The following is a 20609-nucleotide window of genomic DNA, read 5'->3' as shown; positions in this document are numbered from 1 at the left end:
TTTTGAGTTCTTTATTATTATTTCTGGAGTAAAAATGTAGTGATGTTTAAAATGTTCTACTTGAAGCAACATATGTTATCAAAATCAGTATTATGCTACTGCATCACAGATACATAATAACCAGTTTAGAGTAAGCTCTCCTGAAAGAGTCACTTACAATGTTATGTTCCAATACTGGAAGCTGCTCTGCATGGGTGTGGTGCACTCTGTCTACATCCCCCAGCTGCCCATGTGTGGCCCACTTGCAGGACTGGTTATCTCAAAGGCTACAGATAGAAGATAATTGTAGGGTCAGGCACTTTTACCCTTTATATGTAAATCTGTTTGAATACGCTGCCAGGAAAATAAGCATGCAAAAAGCAAGACATGTTGAACTATGTACCCTATCTGACCCTGCCCTAGCACAGGGAGTTTGACGGCTACTTCTCCTTTTTTAAGAATTTTTATAGACGTGGGCCAGATGAATCACAATTTATAGTTAAGTAGAAAATTTCATTTTTATTTTTGAAGGCAAGTGAAACTCAGCATTGTGTATTTATTTTTATAATTTTTAGTTTTAATTTTCAGTCCTGTTCAATGTGTTTCTGCTGAGTTTAAACCATTTTGGTATTTGAGGAGAAGGGCATGGTGTTGGAAGCTAAGCTGAAATAGGTAGCATGGGGAACAGCAGTTCTTTGGATGTAAGCTCTTTAATGATACTGGCGGTTGTGTAGATCTCCCTTTAGTTCTCTAGAAGTACTTAACCAAAAGTAATTTTGTGTAATTTACTTAATCAAAACATAATTGTGCTTTGTTTGGGAGCTTATCTATTGTACCAGGAGGATACTTACTTTTTGCACCTTCCTAGGTTGGTTTTTAAATAAAGTACTTGAAACAAACAGACAAACCCCTTTTCACTTTTCCTCAGAAATTACTCTGGTATTCCCTACAAGGCAAATTTGCAGGATTTGTCCCCATTACCATTTTAGAAGAATATTTTTGAATAGCATCTCAAATGCTCTGCTTTCAAGTTTAGTGCTATGAAGAAGATAGAGTTAAATTCCTCTTACATGTTACTAACAGCATGAGTCACAAGAATTAGTAACAGAAACACTTCTCATACACTTTGGAAAGGACCTTTCAGTATTGTTTTGCTGCATAGTATCAGCTTTGCAAGGCAGTGACCTAATATAAAACTAGAACTGTTTGTACTTGAGGTCATCAACAAGCATATTAATTTGAATCAGATGAGCAAAGCCAGCAGAACTTCTTACATCCATCTCTCTTGTAAGATTTCAGTGAAAATACAGGTCAGTACTAAGGGCCTGATTGTGCCATTTAAGTTTTAGTGGTTGGGGGTGGCAAGGGGCAAAATCAGCAGTTTAAATTGCTGGACAAGTGTTGCTGTATAATCCAGTGGTACCATATAGCCCATTTATTTTGCCTCCCTTCCAACATTACAAAAATAAGAAAAAATTTAAAGACCTGTTGAGTCATTCAGGTGATAGAGGAAATAAACTTGCCACAAAATGACAGGTGAGACTACAGGGAACAAATTCAGAGGAGTTAAATATCTTTGACTGCTATTAAATTTCATGTGTTAAAACAGCAGAAGTACTCTGTACTTGAGTGTATTAACTTGTATTCATACATTCATAGATTATAAAGCCAGAAGTGGCCACTTTGAAAGTCTAGTCTGATTTGCAGTGCACCACATACCACAGAATTTCCCTGAATTAATTCTTGTTTGATCTAAAGGACGTATCTTGTATGATAATAGTTTCAGTTACAGAAACCCCTCACTTAAGGTTCTCATGGTTAAAGCTTTGTTGTTATGTCCCAGATCTATTAGAGAACATGTTCATTTAAAACTGCACGTTTCCTTATATTATTGTTTGGTTTTGGTGGGGTCTTGGAAATAGGATAGGCCAGCAGCACCTGTGACCCACTGGATCGCCACAGATCAGCAACTCTCCCGTCCCTCTCTGTGCCTCCTACCTGTTGCAATTAGCTGTTTGGCAGCATGCAGATTGCTCTAGGGGGGCAAAGGAGAGGAGTGAGTATGCCCCATGCAGCTTCCCTCCTCTTCCCCATATAATCAAGCAGCTGATTCACAAAGGTGGGCAGCAGGTTGTTTCAGACAAAAATTAATTCCTCAATTAATAAAACCACATCAGGCTCAGGATGAGGGATTGGATTGGGGGTGGGTCTGGGACAGAGCTGGGGGTTGAGCACTCCCTGGTACTTTGGAAATTCAGCAGCAGAGCATTCCCTGGGAAAGATCCTATTTAATATCAATACAGTTGCTTTAGAACTGGGGTGAGGAGCTTTTTTTGGCATGGGGGGCTACTGACATACAGAAAAAATCAGTGGGGGACCACAGTAAAATGAGAAGATAAAAAAAAAATTGAGATGCATGCACATGCATCCCACCCAACATCCTTTTAGGATGATGCTCTTTTTTTATTTAGTATTTTAGTATGATGGCTGAGGTTGCTTTTCCTTGTTGAGCCTCATTATGTCTGCTGGAACTGGCATTGTTGCCACTTGCAACAGGCTTTCCAGGTTCTGCTAATCTGGTGTGCAAGTTTCTTTGAAAGAGAAACCTTTGAAAAGCACTGCTCACAGCAGTATGTAGCACTAAATAGTGATGTGATTTTTCAGCATGTCTCCCTTCAAGTTTGGAAATTTATCAACATGGACATGGAGGCTGTAGAATTCTAGCACAGGCAAGTTGTTTTATTTAGCCATAAGTTCTCTGTTGCTTTGCATTTTGATAAGTTTGTGTTGAAAGGCTTCAATTATATCGAGTACTTCTACATTGAATGGTGTGGGGGGAAAAATGTTTAATTTCAGTTCCTTAATCTCAAGTCTTGATACTGGTCACAAAATTTCTGAAGTAAATTTATGCACTCTCTGGCACACACTACTGATGCAGGTTATTTCCTTGAAAGGATGGCAAATGCAGCATGCTGCCCTTTTCCACTTGCATTTGCCACAAGTTTAGTTTAGTTTTGCTCTGAATTATTTGACATTTGAAAGAAGAGAAGTAAGACGCTGGTGAGGCCCTTGCCATGTGACTTTGAGCTCTGCCAAGTAGTGTGTAAGGTCAACCATGAATGCAAGGATACACAGCCGCTTGGGGTCGTTCAGCCCAGCCACAGGTTTTCCCTTTATGTCTATGAAAAATTTCACTTCTTTCATCAATTAATAAAGCCACATCAGCATGTGCCTTTGGGTTAGCCATCGTACTTTACAATATTAAACCAAATCGCCATCGTCTGCTTCAGGTCATTTAGTAGCTCTTTAAAATTGCAGCTGTCTGCGTCTTTACTTTTGATGAAGTATGCATGATACCACTACCGACGTAATGTTGTTCAGTTGTATGGACTGTGCGCACAGATTCTGTTGATGAATGAGGCAGTGATACACAATCAACTTACTTGGATCAAGAGTTAGGTCGGGGGTCTGCAACTTGCATCTCTGGAGCCTCATGCAGATCTTTAAGGACTTTCTTGTGGCTCCCAATGCTATAATTGCAAAATAAAACCAACCAAACAAAAGAAGCCCCTTCTGATTATTTTCAATAAACAGCAAACATCTAAAAAGCCTAACAGCAAACAGCGCTTCTAAATAACAAACAGTAAGTGATCTTGAAGACTTGGATAACTCCCCCTTTAATATGTGCAGTGCATTGTGAGATATGATACACTATATGTGTTTTGATCATGTTGCTAATAAGGTCTTGATTTTGAAATGGAAAAGAAACCTTTTGGCACTCCTGCTATAGGGAGTAATACGCATTTTAAGAGAAAATTGAAACAGGAAGTACAATTGGAATAATCAAAGTGGGGTTGTTATGGCTCTAGAGAAGAAGAAAATTGAAGATGAAAACAGAGAATTTCAAACTGAATGGATCCAATCCTTCACATTTATATCGAGTTTGTCTTGGCTCCCTCTGTTTCATTAGCAGTGATGAATTTGCCAACAACAAAGAAAAAAATACAACAATGAAGTATTTGCACTATTGATGAGCAGTATATACAGCTGGAGATGCCAGGAGAAAAACCGTGGAGGAGTTGCTACACAAAGCAGAGCAAAGAACGAACACTTTCACTAAATGGGTGAAATCACTTTGTGCCATAACTGTGGCTAGTTTTGTAGCAGCTTGGGATCATGAAATGAGGAAAGCGGTTCATGGATGGAGAATATATAAAAGAATATATTAAAAATATATAAAAGTGCTTTATCCAAATATCAGAGCTGTGGTACACTGATTTCAAAAACGAAATTGTTGAGAATCTAGCATTCTCCAGAGAGAGACAGAGAGATGGATTGGGAGTGAGAGTCATGAAAATAGTGGTACAAACATATACATGTAAAGTGTGAGGAAAATAGAATATATAAATAGTTTGTAAATATCCTGCTCTAAACATGTATCACTTTACAACTGATTTGTTTTTGTGCTGCTCTGAAAAGAGGAGTTACAAAATGTATGGTTTGACATTATTTAAGGACTGTCTCGTATTCACATGCATTGTGGCTCTTGAATTATTGATTTTTTTTCACCAAACTTGGAAAAAATGGCTCTTCTTGCTATTTTGGTTGCTGACCCTGAACCTAGGGGATCCATTTCTTTCCTGTTAGCTGGAGCACCATCAGTAGTAAGACTGCTCAGTTTTTCAAATAACTGCAGCATGTGCGCTGCTGATAAAACCTTCTCAAAAGTGTTTTCACCTCCGATGGTGTCATGCATTCATGCTAAAGAAAGCAAGTCCTCTCAAATCTCAAAGCCCAGTTTGATTCCATGCAGGAAAATAGCCAGCTGGGCTGTACTTGTTATGTCTGTTGTCTCCAGCTAGAAAGTAGACCTTAAAATCAGCTACAGAATCTTAGAGAGATATTTCAGTATCACGAGCTATATCCTTAACTCGGACTGACACTGTTCTGCAAGACAAACTCACACTCTCAAATAATTTAAGTTACTCTGGTGCTGGTAAACCTGAAGTTGCAATGGTGTACTGCTTTACAAACACTTTCTGAATGAGGCTGAACTCTCTTAAATTCACTTACCACATAAATTGCTTGCATAATCCCATCCATCTCCTTTTGTGTTTTTGTGAACATTGTTTGCTGGGTATTCTAATTCTTCTTAATTTCATCCCTACACAGCTGTCACTGATATTCTCCATATTTGATTTGCTTTGTGTTGTAGTGTCTTTCTAGGTTCAATTTTTTTCAGGTTGGAAATTGCTTTGCCATAAATGAGGCAAAGAGGCTGGCATTTCAGCTCTACAAAAATAGTGGTAATTTGTCCATTTTTTCATTAAAAACACAACACTCTATCTAATTTTTCTTGTTTTGCTGGCATAAACCATTTTTAATTTGAAAAGGGTTGGAATCTTTATCTTCAAGTAGCTACCTGCAACATCAACACATCGACAATGAGGATAGCCAAATGTGCTAAAGATTCTGGCCGTGTCTACACTAGCCCCAAACTTCAAAATGGCCATGCAAATGGCCATTTTGAAGTTTACTAATGAAGCGCTGAAATACATATTCAGTGTCTTATTAGCATGTGGGCAGCCACGGCACTTCCAAATTGACGCAGCTCGCCGCCGCGCAGCTCGTCCAGACGGGGCTCCTTCTCGAAAGGACCCTGCCTACTTCGAAGTCCCCTTATTCCTATGAGCAGATGGGAATAAGGGGACTTCGAAGTAGGCGGGGTTGTTTCGAAAAGGAGCCGCGTCAATTTCGAAGTGCTGCTGCCGCCCACATGCTAATGAGGTGCTGAATGTGTATTTCAGCGCTTCATTAGTAAACTTCGAAATGGCCATTTGTATGGCCATTTCGAAGTTTGGGGCTAGTGTAGACATAGCCTCTGTTACAAAAAAGCCAAAAGAACGTCTTGTGGCTGCCCTAGCCAGTGAAGAGGGCTAGGTACTTGCTCAGCTGTGGCTGCCTCAGACATAGAGGCTTGAGGACTTGCTCTGCTGCTGCTTGGGGACCTGCCCTCCCTGCTCTGGCTGCCCCATGCAGGAAAGAGGTTCAGGGGTTTGCCATGCTGCCACCTGTCACCCTTTCCCTCTTGCCTGGCCACCCAGCTCTCCCTGCATGCCTCCTTACTTGACTCCTGTGGGAGGGGTTGGTGGCAGCATTTGGCTGGAGCTAGATGCTGCAGTAAGTGACTTGATGGTTTCACCTTGCTGCAGCTGCCCAGGTGGGGAAGGAACTCTGGGGTTTGCCCTGCATGCCAACTGGTATGACTTCAGTGCAGCTGCCTAGGTGGGGAAGGGACTCTGGTGCTAGCCATACTGCTGCCAGCATCCAGCAGCAAACACTCTAGGCAGGGAAGGGGCCCAGTGCTGCCTCCTGGCTGCCCAGCATGGCTGCCAACTCTGGTCACTTTGCCTGCAGGAGCCTCATCATCTGCTTGGGCAGGATGAGAGGCCAGAAGTTGTCTGGCTGGATGCTGCGAAAAGCGGTACTGTGCAGCCTCTATGCTCCCCCCCACCACCATGGGCCAGGTTAAATTGTGCTGCAGGCACAGGCAACCAGTGTGGGGATTCTAGAAGGTGAACCAGCCAAGTGCCTGTGCCTCACCCCTTCCCTGCCCCTGTCTTTTTCTCCCACCCCTGCTTCTCCAATGCCCCACCTCTTCTCTGCCCCCACCCACCTCTTCCCCTCGAGCAGCATGGCCTAGGAGAAGCTCTTTTGGTCCATGCTGCTGCAGGAGGGGGATGGGACTACTCCCCCATACTCAACAGAAGCAGCGTGGTGGTCATGCTCATTGTGCACCCACCACGTCACCTATGGCTGCAGGCCACATCCACATCTCAGGCTGTAGGTTCCCCCTTGCTGCTTTAGGAGAAGTACAGGGAGCTTGTGAGCAGGTCCCCAAACAATCCTCTTGTTTAGTGGTTGTTCCAAACTTATTGTGTATTTATTTGTGTCTTATTTGTGTCTTTGCCTGACGGGGGAAAAAAATCCCTGGAACCCAACTCTCCCAGTTATATTAATTCTTATGGGAAAATGGGATTCACTCAACATCGTTTTTGCTTAAAGGTGCACTTTTCAGCACATAACTACAATGTAAGTGAGGAGTTACTGTAAATCAACTCATGACTTCTTACGTTGGGACTTCAGAAAGATTGGTTTTGCAGCTAATCACTTATGAGAGAGCAAGTGTGCCTGTGTGCACTCACTTTTATGGATGAGATTACAGTAAACCCCTCACAATACGCAATTTCGAGTTGCACTTAACTCACATGAGCGCAAGTTGAGTGCAACTCAAAATCCTGCTCACTCTTCCCTACCCACAAGCCTCACTCACCACCCACGCATGGCTCTGGTTCAAACCTCCTGCTGGCTCACCACAGCTGCGTCTACACGTGCACGTTACTTCGAAGTAGCGGCACTAACTTCGAAATAGCGCCCGTCACGTCTACACGCGTCGGGCGCTATTTCGAAGTTGAAATCGACGTTAGGCGGCGAGACGTCGAAGTCGCTAACCCCATGAGGGGATGGGAATAGCGCCCTACTTCGACGTTCAACATCGAAGTAGGGACGTGTAGACGATCCGCGTCCCGCAACATCGAAATAGCGGGGTCCTCCATGGCGGCCATCAGCTGGGGGGTTGAGAGATACTCTCTCTCCAGCCCTTGCGGGGCTCTGTGGTCACCGTGGGCAGCAGCCCTTAGCCCAGGGCTTCTGGCTGCTGCTGCTGCAGCTGGGGGTCCGTGCTGCATATACAGGGTCTGCAACTAGTTGGCTCTGTGTATCTTGCACTGTTTAATGAAAGTGTGTCTGGGAGGGGCCCTTTAAGGGAGCGACTTGCTGTTGAGTCCGCCCCGTGACCCTGTCTGCAGCTGTGCCTGGCTCCCTTATTTCGATGTGTGCTACTTTGCCGTGTAGACGTTCCCTCGCTGTGCCTATTTCGATGTTGGGCTGAGCAACGTCGAAGTTGAACATCGACGTTGCCAGCCCTGGAGGACGTGTAGACGTTATTCATCGAAATAGCCTATTTCGATGTCGCAACATCGAAATAAGCTATTTCGAAGTTGGGTGCACGTGTAGACGTAGCCCACCAGAGCAGGGCTCCAGCTCACCACTCCTGTGCATGACTCTGGCTCAACCACCTCTCCCTGGTTCAAACCCCCTCTGCTCAGCCCTGCTTCAAACCCCCTGTGGCCTGGCTCACCATCCCTGCACATGGCTCTAGCTCAATTCCTCCCCCTGCTGCCTCAGTTCAACTGCCCCGGTGTGTGGTTCTGGCTCAACTCCATTCCCCTGCCCCTTTTGCCAACCTGATGGCAATGAAACATGAACTAACTTGTGGCCCTGGACTGTATGTAACTTCTCCTACCATCAGTCTTACACAGGTATACTGTGCAGATTTTGTATGGCCTGGTATCCCTTCCCCATCAGTAAAATGGTTTGCATAGTTCCATGATATTGTGCCAATTTAATGGATACTGAAGAAAAACTGATGCAGGGAGCTACATTTGCCTATGCTAAAATCCAGTGTTACGTATAATATAAAACAAAGTTTTTTTTCTCTAAAGTGCTTATGTTAAAAGGAACCTCTCTTATTTAGTGACAGGTGGAACTGCTAACATGAGTGTAGACACGTTTGGAAATGTCAGATTAAAAATAACTACTTTCTTTCTTTAGTAGGTGCCTTGTAAGGAAATTTTTATCTGATTAGGAAAGATTGGCATTCTTTTTGCAGTACCACTAACCTATTGCAAATGCAAAACAATACACTGGGGAGGGGGCGGGAGGACTTCCTGCTTTGTGATGCAGTATTGCTACTTTTGTAATGGCTGGTGACTGGACTTGTTTTTTTTTTGTGAAGAAAGGTTCTTGGGAAGATGGGGTTTACTTCTGAAAGAGACATGTCTATGCTGCTTTTTTCTCTTTTGAAAGGAGAATATGCAAATGAAGTGCTAGATATGTAAATCTGCACCTCATTTGCATTTTCATTTTCCCTCATTCCCTCTTTCAAAGGAGGAAGTCAAGTGTAGACACAGCCAGGGTAAAAAATATTTTCCTATGGGAGTGAGGATCGTACTAAACTTTATTTAGTTATTTCATAACTGTCCTATTAGTATAGAGCTTTAATTTAGTTTTCATTTCTCGAATCTGAACTATGGAGTTCAAAATGTCTGAATTGTTAATGCAAAGAAACATTTTGTGCTGTGCTTGGTAATGTTTCATGGCATACACATGGTGAAATTAGATAAAAACATAAAATACTCCTGCTGTAAGGCTGCAGTGTGACTCTACTTTATTTCTTAGTGTTTGGAATCGTAACCAAAGAATCCCAAAGCACAGAGGGGAGGGGAGAGAGAGAGAGTGTGTGTACAAGCACGCACTTCATAAACCAGAAAGGCACATCTCACCCCACTGTATTCTAGGCTGGTTCCTGGCAGACTGACTGTTTATTTTCCTTTAGAACCCCTTTTCCTGTAAGCAGGCCCAGGATATATCTGAAGCATTAAAGTGACAGCGCTATAATCTGAACACAGATTTTTCATACATGAGACACTAGAATTTCTGCACCATAAACCACAATGCTCTTTGTAATAAGAAGGGAGAGGACATGGGGAATGCCAGATTTCCTTTGTTGCTTCAGTGTTAGCATGGATACTTCCTGATACTATCATCTGTGGAAGATCATGATAGTAAAGTAGCTGCTAAAAGTTGTGTGTCTGAAGGTTCTGACTGAGGCTATAACAGTTGCATCGTTAAATTCTGCTTTTCCACGGTCGACTTCCATGTCTGTCCACATGTCTGAAGGTCGACCTTCCTTTGACTTTTCTTATTCCTTGCCTCTCACAAGGAGTACAGGGGTCAACGTTGACACCAGGGAGCATCCCAGAAGATGGACCCTGAATGGGTTGATCATCTGCTGTAGTGTGGCTCTAGCTTTATACATTCGTTATGCGGGTTTTCTTTTCCTTCATGTAATATTTCCTTTTATCAGATCACAGTGTGATCCCTAGCATACTCCATAGGACATATGTACAGTACTTGTACCTTTAAAGGTTCAGTGCACAAAATGAGGATGAGAAACATATTACCCCTTGGGTAGAGTCTTTTAAATGAATATTAATTGACTGACTTTAGCAAATAGCTACAGATTATTAGGAGGGTTGATAGATCTATTTTTTCCCCTTTAGGCTTTAGCATGAACATTATCTTCACTTCATACTTCAAGTTCAAGCAAGTTTTGGACGTGGATATTGAGACACTTCTGGGAAGACTGTCATTCTTATTGGATTATTTTTACAGTGCTTGTTGAAAGAATTAATTTTTAAGGTGCTGTCACTGGATCACTGTTTCTGATGATAATTAACCGAGAGAAAGCCGTGGTAGTCTATATACTACCAAAACAAAAAAGCAGTAAAGTAGCCCTTTAAAGACTAACAAAATTAATGTATTTGGTGAGCTTTTGTGGGACAAGCACACTTCTTCAGACCATAGCCATACCAGAACAGACTCAATATTTAAGGCACAGAGGACCAAAAATAGTAATCAAGGTTACTGCTTTTCTGTTCTGTTGATAATGTTTGCATTTCAATATTTTAACACAATATTTTGCTATCTGGGAACAAAACCTTGCCAGAGTGGTTTTATCTTTAATTCTGTTTAGTTCACCTAACCATACTCTGTATCTTTTGGTGCTATATACCATTTATCTGAACAAAATCACAGGTTATATTGTATGTTAGAATTTAGTCCTGGTCTAAGACAGTGATTCTGAAGCAATTCGAAGAGCGTTTTGCACTCCCTGAGTAACTTGAAGGAAAATATTTCATTAGGGGTTGATTTGATTAAACTCTGAATGTTGAGGTCTAACCGCCCTGAAAATTTCACTTGTAATTTAGTTTAGAAAAAGATTAAACTACATTATCCTGTTGTGTCATATTGCCTTAAGGGAACTGTAGTTCCAGCCTTTATTCTCTGCTCTGAGCCGGGCTCCCTGAGGGATATCTCCCTTCAGGTCTCTTCATCGCTTTGATGAAGCTGTGTGTTGCATCATGGAGACTTGTTACTTTGAGAGCGTTACCGGCGAGAGGAGTGTCTCACTCCCTAAACTACAACCACTTTAAGACTACGTAGCACAATAGGAAAATGCTGCTAAATATTGAAATGAATCAAAAGGAAGGGCTTTGGGTCATCTCAACAGACTAAAACCAGATATTTTTATTGTGGTAATGTCAAAATTTATTTTTTTTAATTTCCATTCAGCAGAAAGCTTTTAAATTACAATTTTTCATCCCTATTTGGAGCAGAAAAGAAGTTAGAATTTCCCATGGGGTGGAAACTCCCAATTTTTGTCCAGGTCTAGAAAAATGAGGTGAGAACTTGTGAATAAATATATCAGCTTTTTGGGAAAATGTTGGCTGTGTGCAAATCAAACCTATCTCTAAGTAGTTAGCTATATATTTCAGTCTTTTAGTCAATATTCATATTGGCTCTTCTTGAATAATTATGCAGTAAATTGGGCATAAACATTATTTTTTCTTCAAGGAGTGTCTCTGAAGGTGTTCCATTTCAGGTGAATGCACACCTCCGTGCCTTCGATTGGAGAATGTCAGTAGCAGTGCTTTTCTATGCCACGTCTGCTCTATCCCCATCTCAATGTTGTCAACACCCGTCTCGCTCTTTCAAACCAACCTCCTCAGTTTCTTCTCAACTGTCTCAGCCTAAGACAGTGCAAAAACAGATAATAATTCCTAGTGCTTAGAATGCCCTTGTGTTGTGCTATTGCACTGATGGAGCAAAACAAGCACTGAGGTTCTCCCCACAGCCTATGGTGCCACCACCTATTCCAGTGGCACAGAATTCAGAGGCTGGCACTGATACCCATGCCTGCATCATCAGCACTGACCACTTTAGCACCAAAATCACTGGCACTGCATCATTTCCTACATCATAAGGATCTACTCGTCTCTTCAATGCTGCAGTCTTCAGGATGCAGCACCTGCATCCCTCCAGCTTTACAGTGTTATCTTCACTTACACACACAGTTCCGAAGCCCCTTCTGCCTGTTGAGGGTCATTACTCAACAGTCACCTGAAGTATCACCCAGAGGGACTCTTTAAGAAGAGAAGGTTACTTATCCTGTGCAGAACAGTAGCCATGTGAGGATGTGTCTACATAGTAGTCTTATTCTAAAATAAGCCATTCTGGAATTGCTATTCCAAGATAGCTTATTTTGAAATAATGCTGGTACATACAAAATGCATTTCGAAATAGCACTTCGCTATTTCAAAAGACATAATCTAAACAGAGCGTATTTGGGAGTAGAGCTATTGGAAGCGCTATGGCCTGTTTTGAAATAGGTGTTATTCCTTGTCCATGTCTACACTAGCCCCCTTCTTTGAAGGGGGTATGGAAATGACACAGGTTGGGGAATATCAGTGAGGCACTTCCATGCATATGCAGCACCTCATTAGCATCATGGCGCCTGTGTGAATTTTGAAGCTGCTCACTTCGAAGTGCTGACAGGCAGTCTAGCTGTGGGTACTTCAAAATTCACTTACTCCTGAAACAGCACCTATTTTGAAGTAGGCACTATTCCTTGTGAAATGAGGTTTACCAATTTTGAAATAAGTCCGCTGTTGTTTTGAATGTATTTCGAAATAGCAGTTGCATCATGCAGATGCTAGGTTAGTTATTTCAAAATAACAGCTGTTACTTCAAAATAACTGCTGTGTGGACTTACCCTTAGTCTGCAGCTTCACAAATAACAAGCAGTCCTGTGGCACCTTAGAGACTAATAAATTTACTAGGTCATGAGCTTTTCTCAGATGAAAGGTAGGTTTTCTCTATGAAAGCTCATGATCTACTAAATTTGTTAGTCTCTAAGGCCGCATCACACTAGCAAGTCCTTTCAGAAAATCAGGCCGCCTTCTGAAAGAACGAGCTGAGTGTCCATACACAAAATGCTCTTTCTGATTCCTTTTGAAAGAATGTGATGCTTCTTTCAGAGACCCTCTTCCTCTCCCAAATGAGGAAGAGTCCCTTTTTTCCAAAAGATTCTTTCAGGAAAAGCATGTGTAGTTGCTCTGGGGATGCTTTGTTCCTTATGGTGCCAGATCTTTCAATCCCTGGCCTGCTCTTTCAAAAGAGCAGGGGTTGTGAGGGCAATCTCTTTCAAAAGAGCAGATTGTTCTTTGGATCTGCTTTTTGCTGTGTGGATGTGCTCTGTTGAAATAAGATCTTCCAGAAGATCATCTTCTGGAAGATCACTGTAGTGTAGACACGGCCTAAGGTGCCACAGGACAGCTTGCTGTTTATCCTGTGCAGCAAATGAGGTTCTTTGTGGATGCTCTGCTGCCCTCTCCTCCCCTCTACTTCAGAGTTCAGAAGGATCTGAAGAGGGTTGGGGAATGTGTGCACTAGATAGCATAAGCATGACTCTGATGAGCTTTGTTGCTAAAACTCTCTGATCAAAGGCACAGAGCATACAGTTAGCTGAAGAGGAACACCCAGGTTGGAGAACCATGATTTCCTTTTACAAAAGAAATGTTGACTCTTTCCTAACAAATTACAGTAGGGTCTCAACATTTGCAAACTTAGGGTTCGCAAATTCAATTATTTGTGAGAAGCTGCAAGTGGCTGTTTCCCCCGCCCTGGGCAGGGAACACCAGCAGCAGCCACTTCTCTCCAGGGCCCCAGGCAGGGAGCACTGGTGGCCTCCACTTCCCCTGGAGCTCCGGGTGGGAGTGACGGCTGCTGGGCTCCAGGCAGAGCAGCTGCCCTATTTGCGAAATTCAACATTTACAAGGGTTCTTGACATGGAACCCTCACAAATATTGAGACTGTATCTTCATCTGTATATCTGACAATATTTCAGAATAGAGCCATTGGATGCACAATGACTTTGCTTGATGTGGGCTCCCTTCCCTGTCTACACAGTCCCTATTTGAAATACCTGTTTTGAAGTCGGAACTATTTCTCATGAAATGAGGCTTACCTTTTTTAAAAGAAGGCATCCACTATATCCAAACTATTTTGAAATAGCAGCTGCTGTTTCAAAATAACTTTGTGTAGACATACCCGTATGGGCCAGAAGGATCTGCATTTCCCTGGAAGGCCCCATCTTGGGATATCATGTGCGATCCTGTAGGAGGTAGCAAGGTAAGGGAGCTGGATCCATAGGCCCTTATTGTATTCTCAAGTGCTGGCAGCGTTCATTGCCCTCCAACCACAGCCAAAGAGGAGGCAGATTGTGAGGAGGTGGCTAAGCTCTGTGAGTCAGGAGTGTGGCTACTGATGCAGGCTGTAGGGACAGAAGCCCAATTTTGTATCCAGAGTGCTACCCTTTTGATATTCCTCCACACATGGAGATGAAGAAGGGGAACAGTGTACCCCTGAAGCCAGCAAAACGGTGCATCAGATAGGAGGAAACGTGAAGCAGGAGACACAGACCTTTTCTTTAGCCTCTGGATACCAGAAATATCTAGGAATGTGAAAGGGAGCTGAGTTGACAAGGTCTCCAAAAGGCAAATCCAACCCTAGGAAACAACTGGGAATTAAATAGTTACATTAAGGTGTCCGGTTGTTAGTCATACATTTGAAATAAAGATTGACATTTTTTTCTCATTAAAAGTCTTTGGCAAGGAGGTTTGGCTGAGCTATTTCCCAACTGCCAGTGACTTTCAGGTCTAGTTCTGCTTCAGGCTCATGGAAGTACCTGTTGTAATGAATCTCTGGACCATTTTATTTGAAGAAAGGGAAAAAATGTTTACCAAAAAGTTTCCTAGCTTCTAGTGACTTGCATTCTGGTGGTTTTCATTCATTAGTCTGCAGAAGACACTGATCTGTGCTGTACTGTTGATGTACTTACTGTTAGCCTGATACATCTGTAGGCTGAGTCTGATGAAATCAAGAGCTTGCTCAACACAAATAGGGTTATTTTGGTGGCTGACAATATCTGGTATTACACTGATTATTTTTAAAAATAAAAATGATACCTTTGCAGAGAAGTTTTACATCAGTTACTGTGGATCATATTTCATTATGAAATTAACTTTCTTAATTTTGTGGGCCTGGGTTTATAATTTTAATTAGCATGTAAGAAGCGCAGATTTGGAACAGATTAGGCCATCAGTTCCTTTCAGAAATGAAACATTATGGAAATTATTGCTGCCAGTACAGTGGGTCTCAACATTCGCAAGAGTTCCATGTTGAGAACTCTCACGAATGTTGAATTATGTGAATATGGCTCCTGGCTGCTGGTGCTCCCCCTCGGGGCCCCGGGGAAGTGGCCACTTGGCCACTTGTGAATAACTGAATTTGCGAACATGAAGTTCGCGAATAGTGAGACCCTACTGTATTTAGTTTTGTTTCTGATGTTTTGTAGAATGACTTCAAGCCTCATTCCTGAAAGTGGCACTTTATCAATCTGGGGCAGAAATCTGGCTAAAAGTTCTGTAAGTTAGTGAAGAAGATCCTCTGTTTTTAAACATGTGAAAAGCAAATTGATCCACCAGTGTTCTGAGGATTGTTTTACAGTAATATGTTAGCTGTGGCTGCTGCTCTGCAAGAACATAACTAACATTATGTCTGGCTCTGAGCGTAATTCTGCTGACATGAACTATGCTGGCACACATACAAAGAAATAAACAAAAGACAGTCAGTGGTGGCTTCCACAGAACTAGCAACTCTGGAAAAAACAGTGGCTAATCCTGTTCAATTCATGCATGTAGTCCCATTGATTAAATTGGAGGTTATTTGAGTGAGATTGTGGGGTTGACAGTCACCAGGGTCCCTGGGGCAAGGTGGGAGGTGGGCCTGGCTCTGCACCCAGAAGAGTATAGCCAAGGACAGAAGGGGCAGGGCCTAGAGCAGTCAGCCTATCACTGCTCAGAGCCCCTTTGATATGTCAATCCCCAGGGTAACTGCCCCCTTTGTAGCCACTCTGCCCATAGGCAGGCCTAAGTGAGGCTGATAGGAATTGGTCATAAAATGCTTTTCCAAAGGTTGACTTACTCTGTTTCTCTTGTATTAATTTGCAAATGTGTGAAATTGTCCATCTGTATTTTTTTAAATTACTCAATATTTGTATTCTTTTTTTTAAGAAAAAGGATGAATAACAATAGCCCAGCACTCATAATGAGCAACCCTTCAATAATAAACCAATGTGTCCGAGGAGGAATGGAGGAGAAAAAAGTTTGGTAAGTAAACTATCTTTATTTTTAATCTTACAAGAGGTTAATAGACAATGAGAGAAATAATTAAAAGGTACCTTGATTATTTTCCTCTCTTTCTAGCGTGTAACAATAAAGCAAGAAAAGGAGGGAAGGAATTTGTTTACTTTTATTTTATAGAAGATGAGCGCAGAACTGGAGATTTGGTAGTGGAAGAGATGAGGTGAAATTATTGAAGTCATTGGCCAAACCCCATCAGATTCCAACAGGGATAAGATTTTACACATGAATTTTTTTCAACTTTGTCATAAATTTTAAATCTCATCCACTTTGGTGATAATGGAGAGCTGAGCCACGTCACAGGTGATACTTATTCTGTGAAATAAGTCTTTGGTCTTCTTGTAGTTTCTAGTGAGCTGGTAAAGTAAAAGCTATGAAAAATCAATCTTTTCCAAAACTTACCAAAGAAACTTCTTTTGTAAGTATGGGAGAAAACCAGTAACCTCAACTAATTGTTTACAAATGCTTACATTTTAATTAAAGCTGGATGAAATTTTTGGACAAAACTTTTCTGGCTTAAAAAGGCACATGTGGGTGAACCAAAGTATGTAAAAAGCTTGGGTGTGGGATAGGCTGAATTATTTCAGTTGGGAGAGGGAAGATCTGAACAAAATTAAAATGTTTTCTTTTTAACATATTCAAATTGAAACACAGCAGTGTCTTTTTATATTGCATTTACTTCAATCTTTAAAAAAGTTTTAAGAAGTTTGAAATGAATAAAACATGCTGTTACATATGAAACAATCTTTTTGATTTTGGATCATCATACAATTTATTTCATTTTATTTTGGTTCATTGGCTGAACCAAAATAAATCATTCATTGAAATAGCAGTAATTTTAATGGTGACCAAAGGTTTCTTCATCAATAAAACAACCACTGCACCTTACATTGCGTTTAGCACACTTACTGGTATTTTCACCAGAGGGGCCAAGTTCTAAATTAGCATTGGGATTCAACTCTATGTTTGTTCATGGAAGCCTTACTTCAGCTCCACTGAAGACAATGGGAGTTATTCCATTGACTTCCCTTGTCTTTTATGTGCACATTTATCTTTGTTACATTTCTGGTTTAGTTAGGATATGCTGACATTACTCATTCATCATGAAGAAAAACAACAGAATAAATTCATGCCAGGAACATGTGATCAGCCTGCCAAGAGGGCAAACTCTCGTCTATTTTGCATGTAGAGAAGAATGGTTTCATTTATTTTACTATTGTAACAAAGAAGAAATAATACCAAACCCTATTGTATTCCCAATCGCACATTGTCAAGCAGTTAATGTTGACTAGTAATCTTTGTTTCAGTAAAATAAATATATAAGAATCTTCTGTAAGATTCATTTGCCACTGTGGATTGGTGTAGCTAAGATTCTCCTTTCCCTGTCCTCATTCCTGGAATAACCTCAGAACCATAAATGAAACTTCAAATTGTGTATACATGGTAGGTTTTTTTTACTTATGGGGGGAAAACATTAAAATGATGCTCTTAATAGCTCCTTGTTTCTGATCACTTTGGTTTGTTTCATCATTTTCCTGGTATTTGGAACATCCTGAATATATCCTTTCTTTTTGGCTGTGTCTACACTTGCGTTCTTCTTTCGAAAGAGGCATGCAAATGAGGGAAATCAAATATGCAATGAGGTATAGATTTGCATATCTGACACCTCATTTGCATATTCTTATTTCAGAATAGCTTCTTTCAAAAGAGGAAAACCAGTGTAGACACTGCTCTTTTGAAAGTAAACTCTATCTTTGAAAGAATCCTTCTTCTCACAAAAAAGGGGAAGAAGGATTCTTTTGAAGATGGGGTTTACTTTTGGAAGAGCAGTGTCTACACTGGTTTTCTTCTTTTGAAAGAAGCTATTTTGAAATAAGAATATGCAAATGAGGCACCAGATATGCAAATCTGCACCTCATTTGCATGTTTGATATCTCTCATTTACATACGTCTTTCAAAAGAAGAATGCAAGTGTAGACACAGACTTTCACTAGAGATATAAAGTAGGTGAGGTCTTTTTTTTTTTTTCTTGGACTATCTAGTGTTGGTGAGAGAGACAAGCTTTTGAGCCATGACGAGCTCTTCTTCAGGTCCCAATGTTATCTGTTTCACCAATACAACTTGGTCCAATAAAGGATATTATTTCATCAACCTTGTCTCTCGGATATCCTGGTATCAACACAGCTACAACATTACGAACAACTTTCTCTTTTATGGCTGTCTACTTCTTCCTTAGGCTGAGTCTGTACTAGGGATATAAGTCAATTTCAGATAGACACTTCTAGCTACAGCCTTTGCTAGAACTGATGTATCGGAATCGACTTATTTCCCTAGTAAAGACCTAGCTTCATTATTCTTGTGTCTGTCTCCCTTACTTACTCCATGCTGTAATGTAGAGTAGAGGGTTTGACTGCTGACCCCAAAGAGATTGATTTTTGCCACGTCTTCACCAGATGCAGAAAATCAAACTCTGGAAGATCAACCTTGACTGGGTCAATCTTCTGCTTAGTATAGACAAGCCCATAGTCTTGCAGAACCAAATAGTCTTTATTTCATCCAATCTTATCAAGTATCAATGACTCTCTTAACTATCTGTTATTATTTATTTGCAATTTGCCACAGAGATTTGTGGAAACTAAGGGATGTTAAATGTAATCATCATCATCATCAACCATCCTGGGCACAGCACCTGTTGGTGTCTTTGTTAAATGCAAGTCTTGTATTATGGACATCTGGTCTTTACAATCCTCTGATTATTTCCTGTCTATTCTTATCCACTATTGCTGCAGTATCTGTATAATTCTGCCGTAGTTGCTAATATTATTGCTTCTCCCTTTCCTCCATGCAATCTCCTCATCAAATCATCTTGGTTCATAAGCGAGTCCTGTATGTGCATTTTTACATTTTAGACTTTAAAAAAAAATCTTAATTATCTGGAGATCAAACAGATATTTCCTTTGTCCAGTTGTAAAAATACTTCTCAGGATTTGGGATGGGATAAATATCCAGAATTTCAGTTGTTTTAGTTTGTGGAAGCATTGGAGATCTTGGCAGAACCCATCTTTTCCCAATAGTTTTCCCTGTTCACAGCTAGTTGTAATCATTATGGCCTAATCCTCAAAGGTGCTGGGTATCACTGACATCTATGGAAGCTAGGGACATTCAGCACTTTACAGGATCAGGCTGATACACATTAAGGCCATGTCTACACTTATGGAAAACTTCGAAATGGCCAAATCGAAGAATACTACTGAGGTGCTGAAATGAATATTCAGCACCTCATTAGCATGCCGCGGGCCGCAGTACTTCGAAAGTGCCATGCTTCACTTGTGCGCGGCTTGTCTACATGGGGGTCTTTTTCAAAAGGACCCTGCAAACATTGAAATCCCCTTATTCCTATCAGCTGATGTGCTCTGAAATACAGCTGATCGGAATGAGGGGATTTCAATGTTCGCAGGGTCCTTTCGAAAAGGACCCCCGGGGTAGATGAGCTGCGTGCGAGCAAAACTGCCGTGGCTGGCGGTATGCTAAGGACGTGCTGAAATGAACATTCAGTGCCTCATTAGTATTCTTCAATTTGGCCATTAGCATGGCCATTTCGAAGTTTTTTGTAAGTGTAGATGTAGCCTAGATCTTTATATCAAAAAGTCAGTTTCTGTTGTTGATAGTCTATTTTTACCTCACTCATGCTCATCACTGGATATTTGAGTATAATGATAATACACTCGAAACACTTCATATAAATAGTAACCCATCTGAAGGGTCCTAAATCTTTAAAGTTAGAGACTCTAAATGAAGTGAGATTCTATTTGTTGTAAATGAAGAGTGCTACAGCTTGTGGAGTGCTAATTAGGGACAATAATAACTTGCCAGATTTGCATTGGCATTAAAATGCCTGTTACTGGAAGATGGATGAATGAACAATTCCAACGGAAACACATTGTGACTTAACTATTGCTTGGACAGTGGAACATACTTTTGAAAGGCTTATATCATTTGCTCTTTACATACCTTGTTTTTGCTTTCTTGGGAGTTTATCTGTACACAGCAATGTAGCTGTGACAGTTTACACCTACAGAGAACATGCCCTTTATATTAATGAAAAATGTTCAGATTTCGCCTGTGTCTTTTTAATTTGTATTTCAGAGCACATCTCATAGAAGTTGCCTCTGCCTACTATGCACCTGCTTACTTTTCGTATCTGATTTGAGAAGCTGAATGATTCATTGAGACCTCCAGTATTTAGATATAATGAACAAAATAGAGTGGCTGAATTATTTTATTATGTGAAATCTCTTTGGAATTTAGAGAGGAGATTAAAGGTAACAGGGAATAGTTGATATGAGGGTGTAGGTATTGTTCGTTTGTGTAGTTCTAGGGTGACCATCCATCTCGTTTTGGGTG

The 20609-nt window shown here is 41.1% G+C and overlaps 1 protein-coding gene across 5 annotated transcripts in view; it reads left to right on the top strand.

Moving 5' to 3' along the window:
• ARHGEF3 (Rho guanine nucleotide exchange factor 3) overlaps positions 1–20609 on the top strand; it is a 272374-nt gene that overhangs the window by 6692 nt on the left and 245073 nt on the right. For 4 of the 5 annotated variants that reach the window (XM_075005462.1, XM_075005459.1, XM_075005463.1 and 1 more), the window contains exon 2: positions 16077–16172. In XM_075005462.1, coding sequence (XP_074861563.1) covers positions 16137–16172 — 36 coding nt within the window. In that variant the 5' untranslated portion in view covers positions 16077–16136. Of the gene's footprint in view, positions 1–10163; positions 10303–16076; positions 16173–20609 lie in introns of all 5 variants that reach the window. The other variant, XM_075005460.1, reaches the window with a different exon arrangement.

The sequence above is a fragment of the Carettochelys insculpta genome, chromosome 11 (assembly GCF_033958435.1).
Source record: "Carettochelys insculpta isolate YL-2023 chromosome 11, ASM3395843v1, whole genome shotgun sequence".
In the NCBI taxonomy this organism is placed as follows: Eukaryota; Metazoa; Chordata; order Testudines; family Carettochelyidae; genus Carettochelys; species Carettochelys insculpta.
The sequence above is the reverse complement of the archived record's forward strand: the minus strand, read 5'-3'. Positions and strand labels throughout refer to the sequence as shown.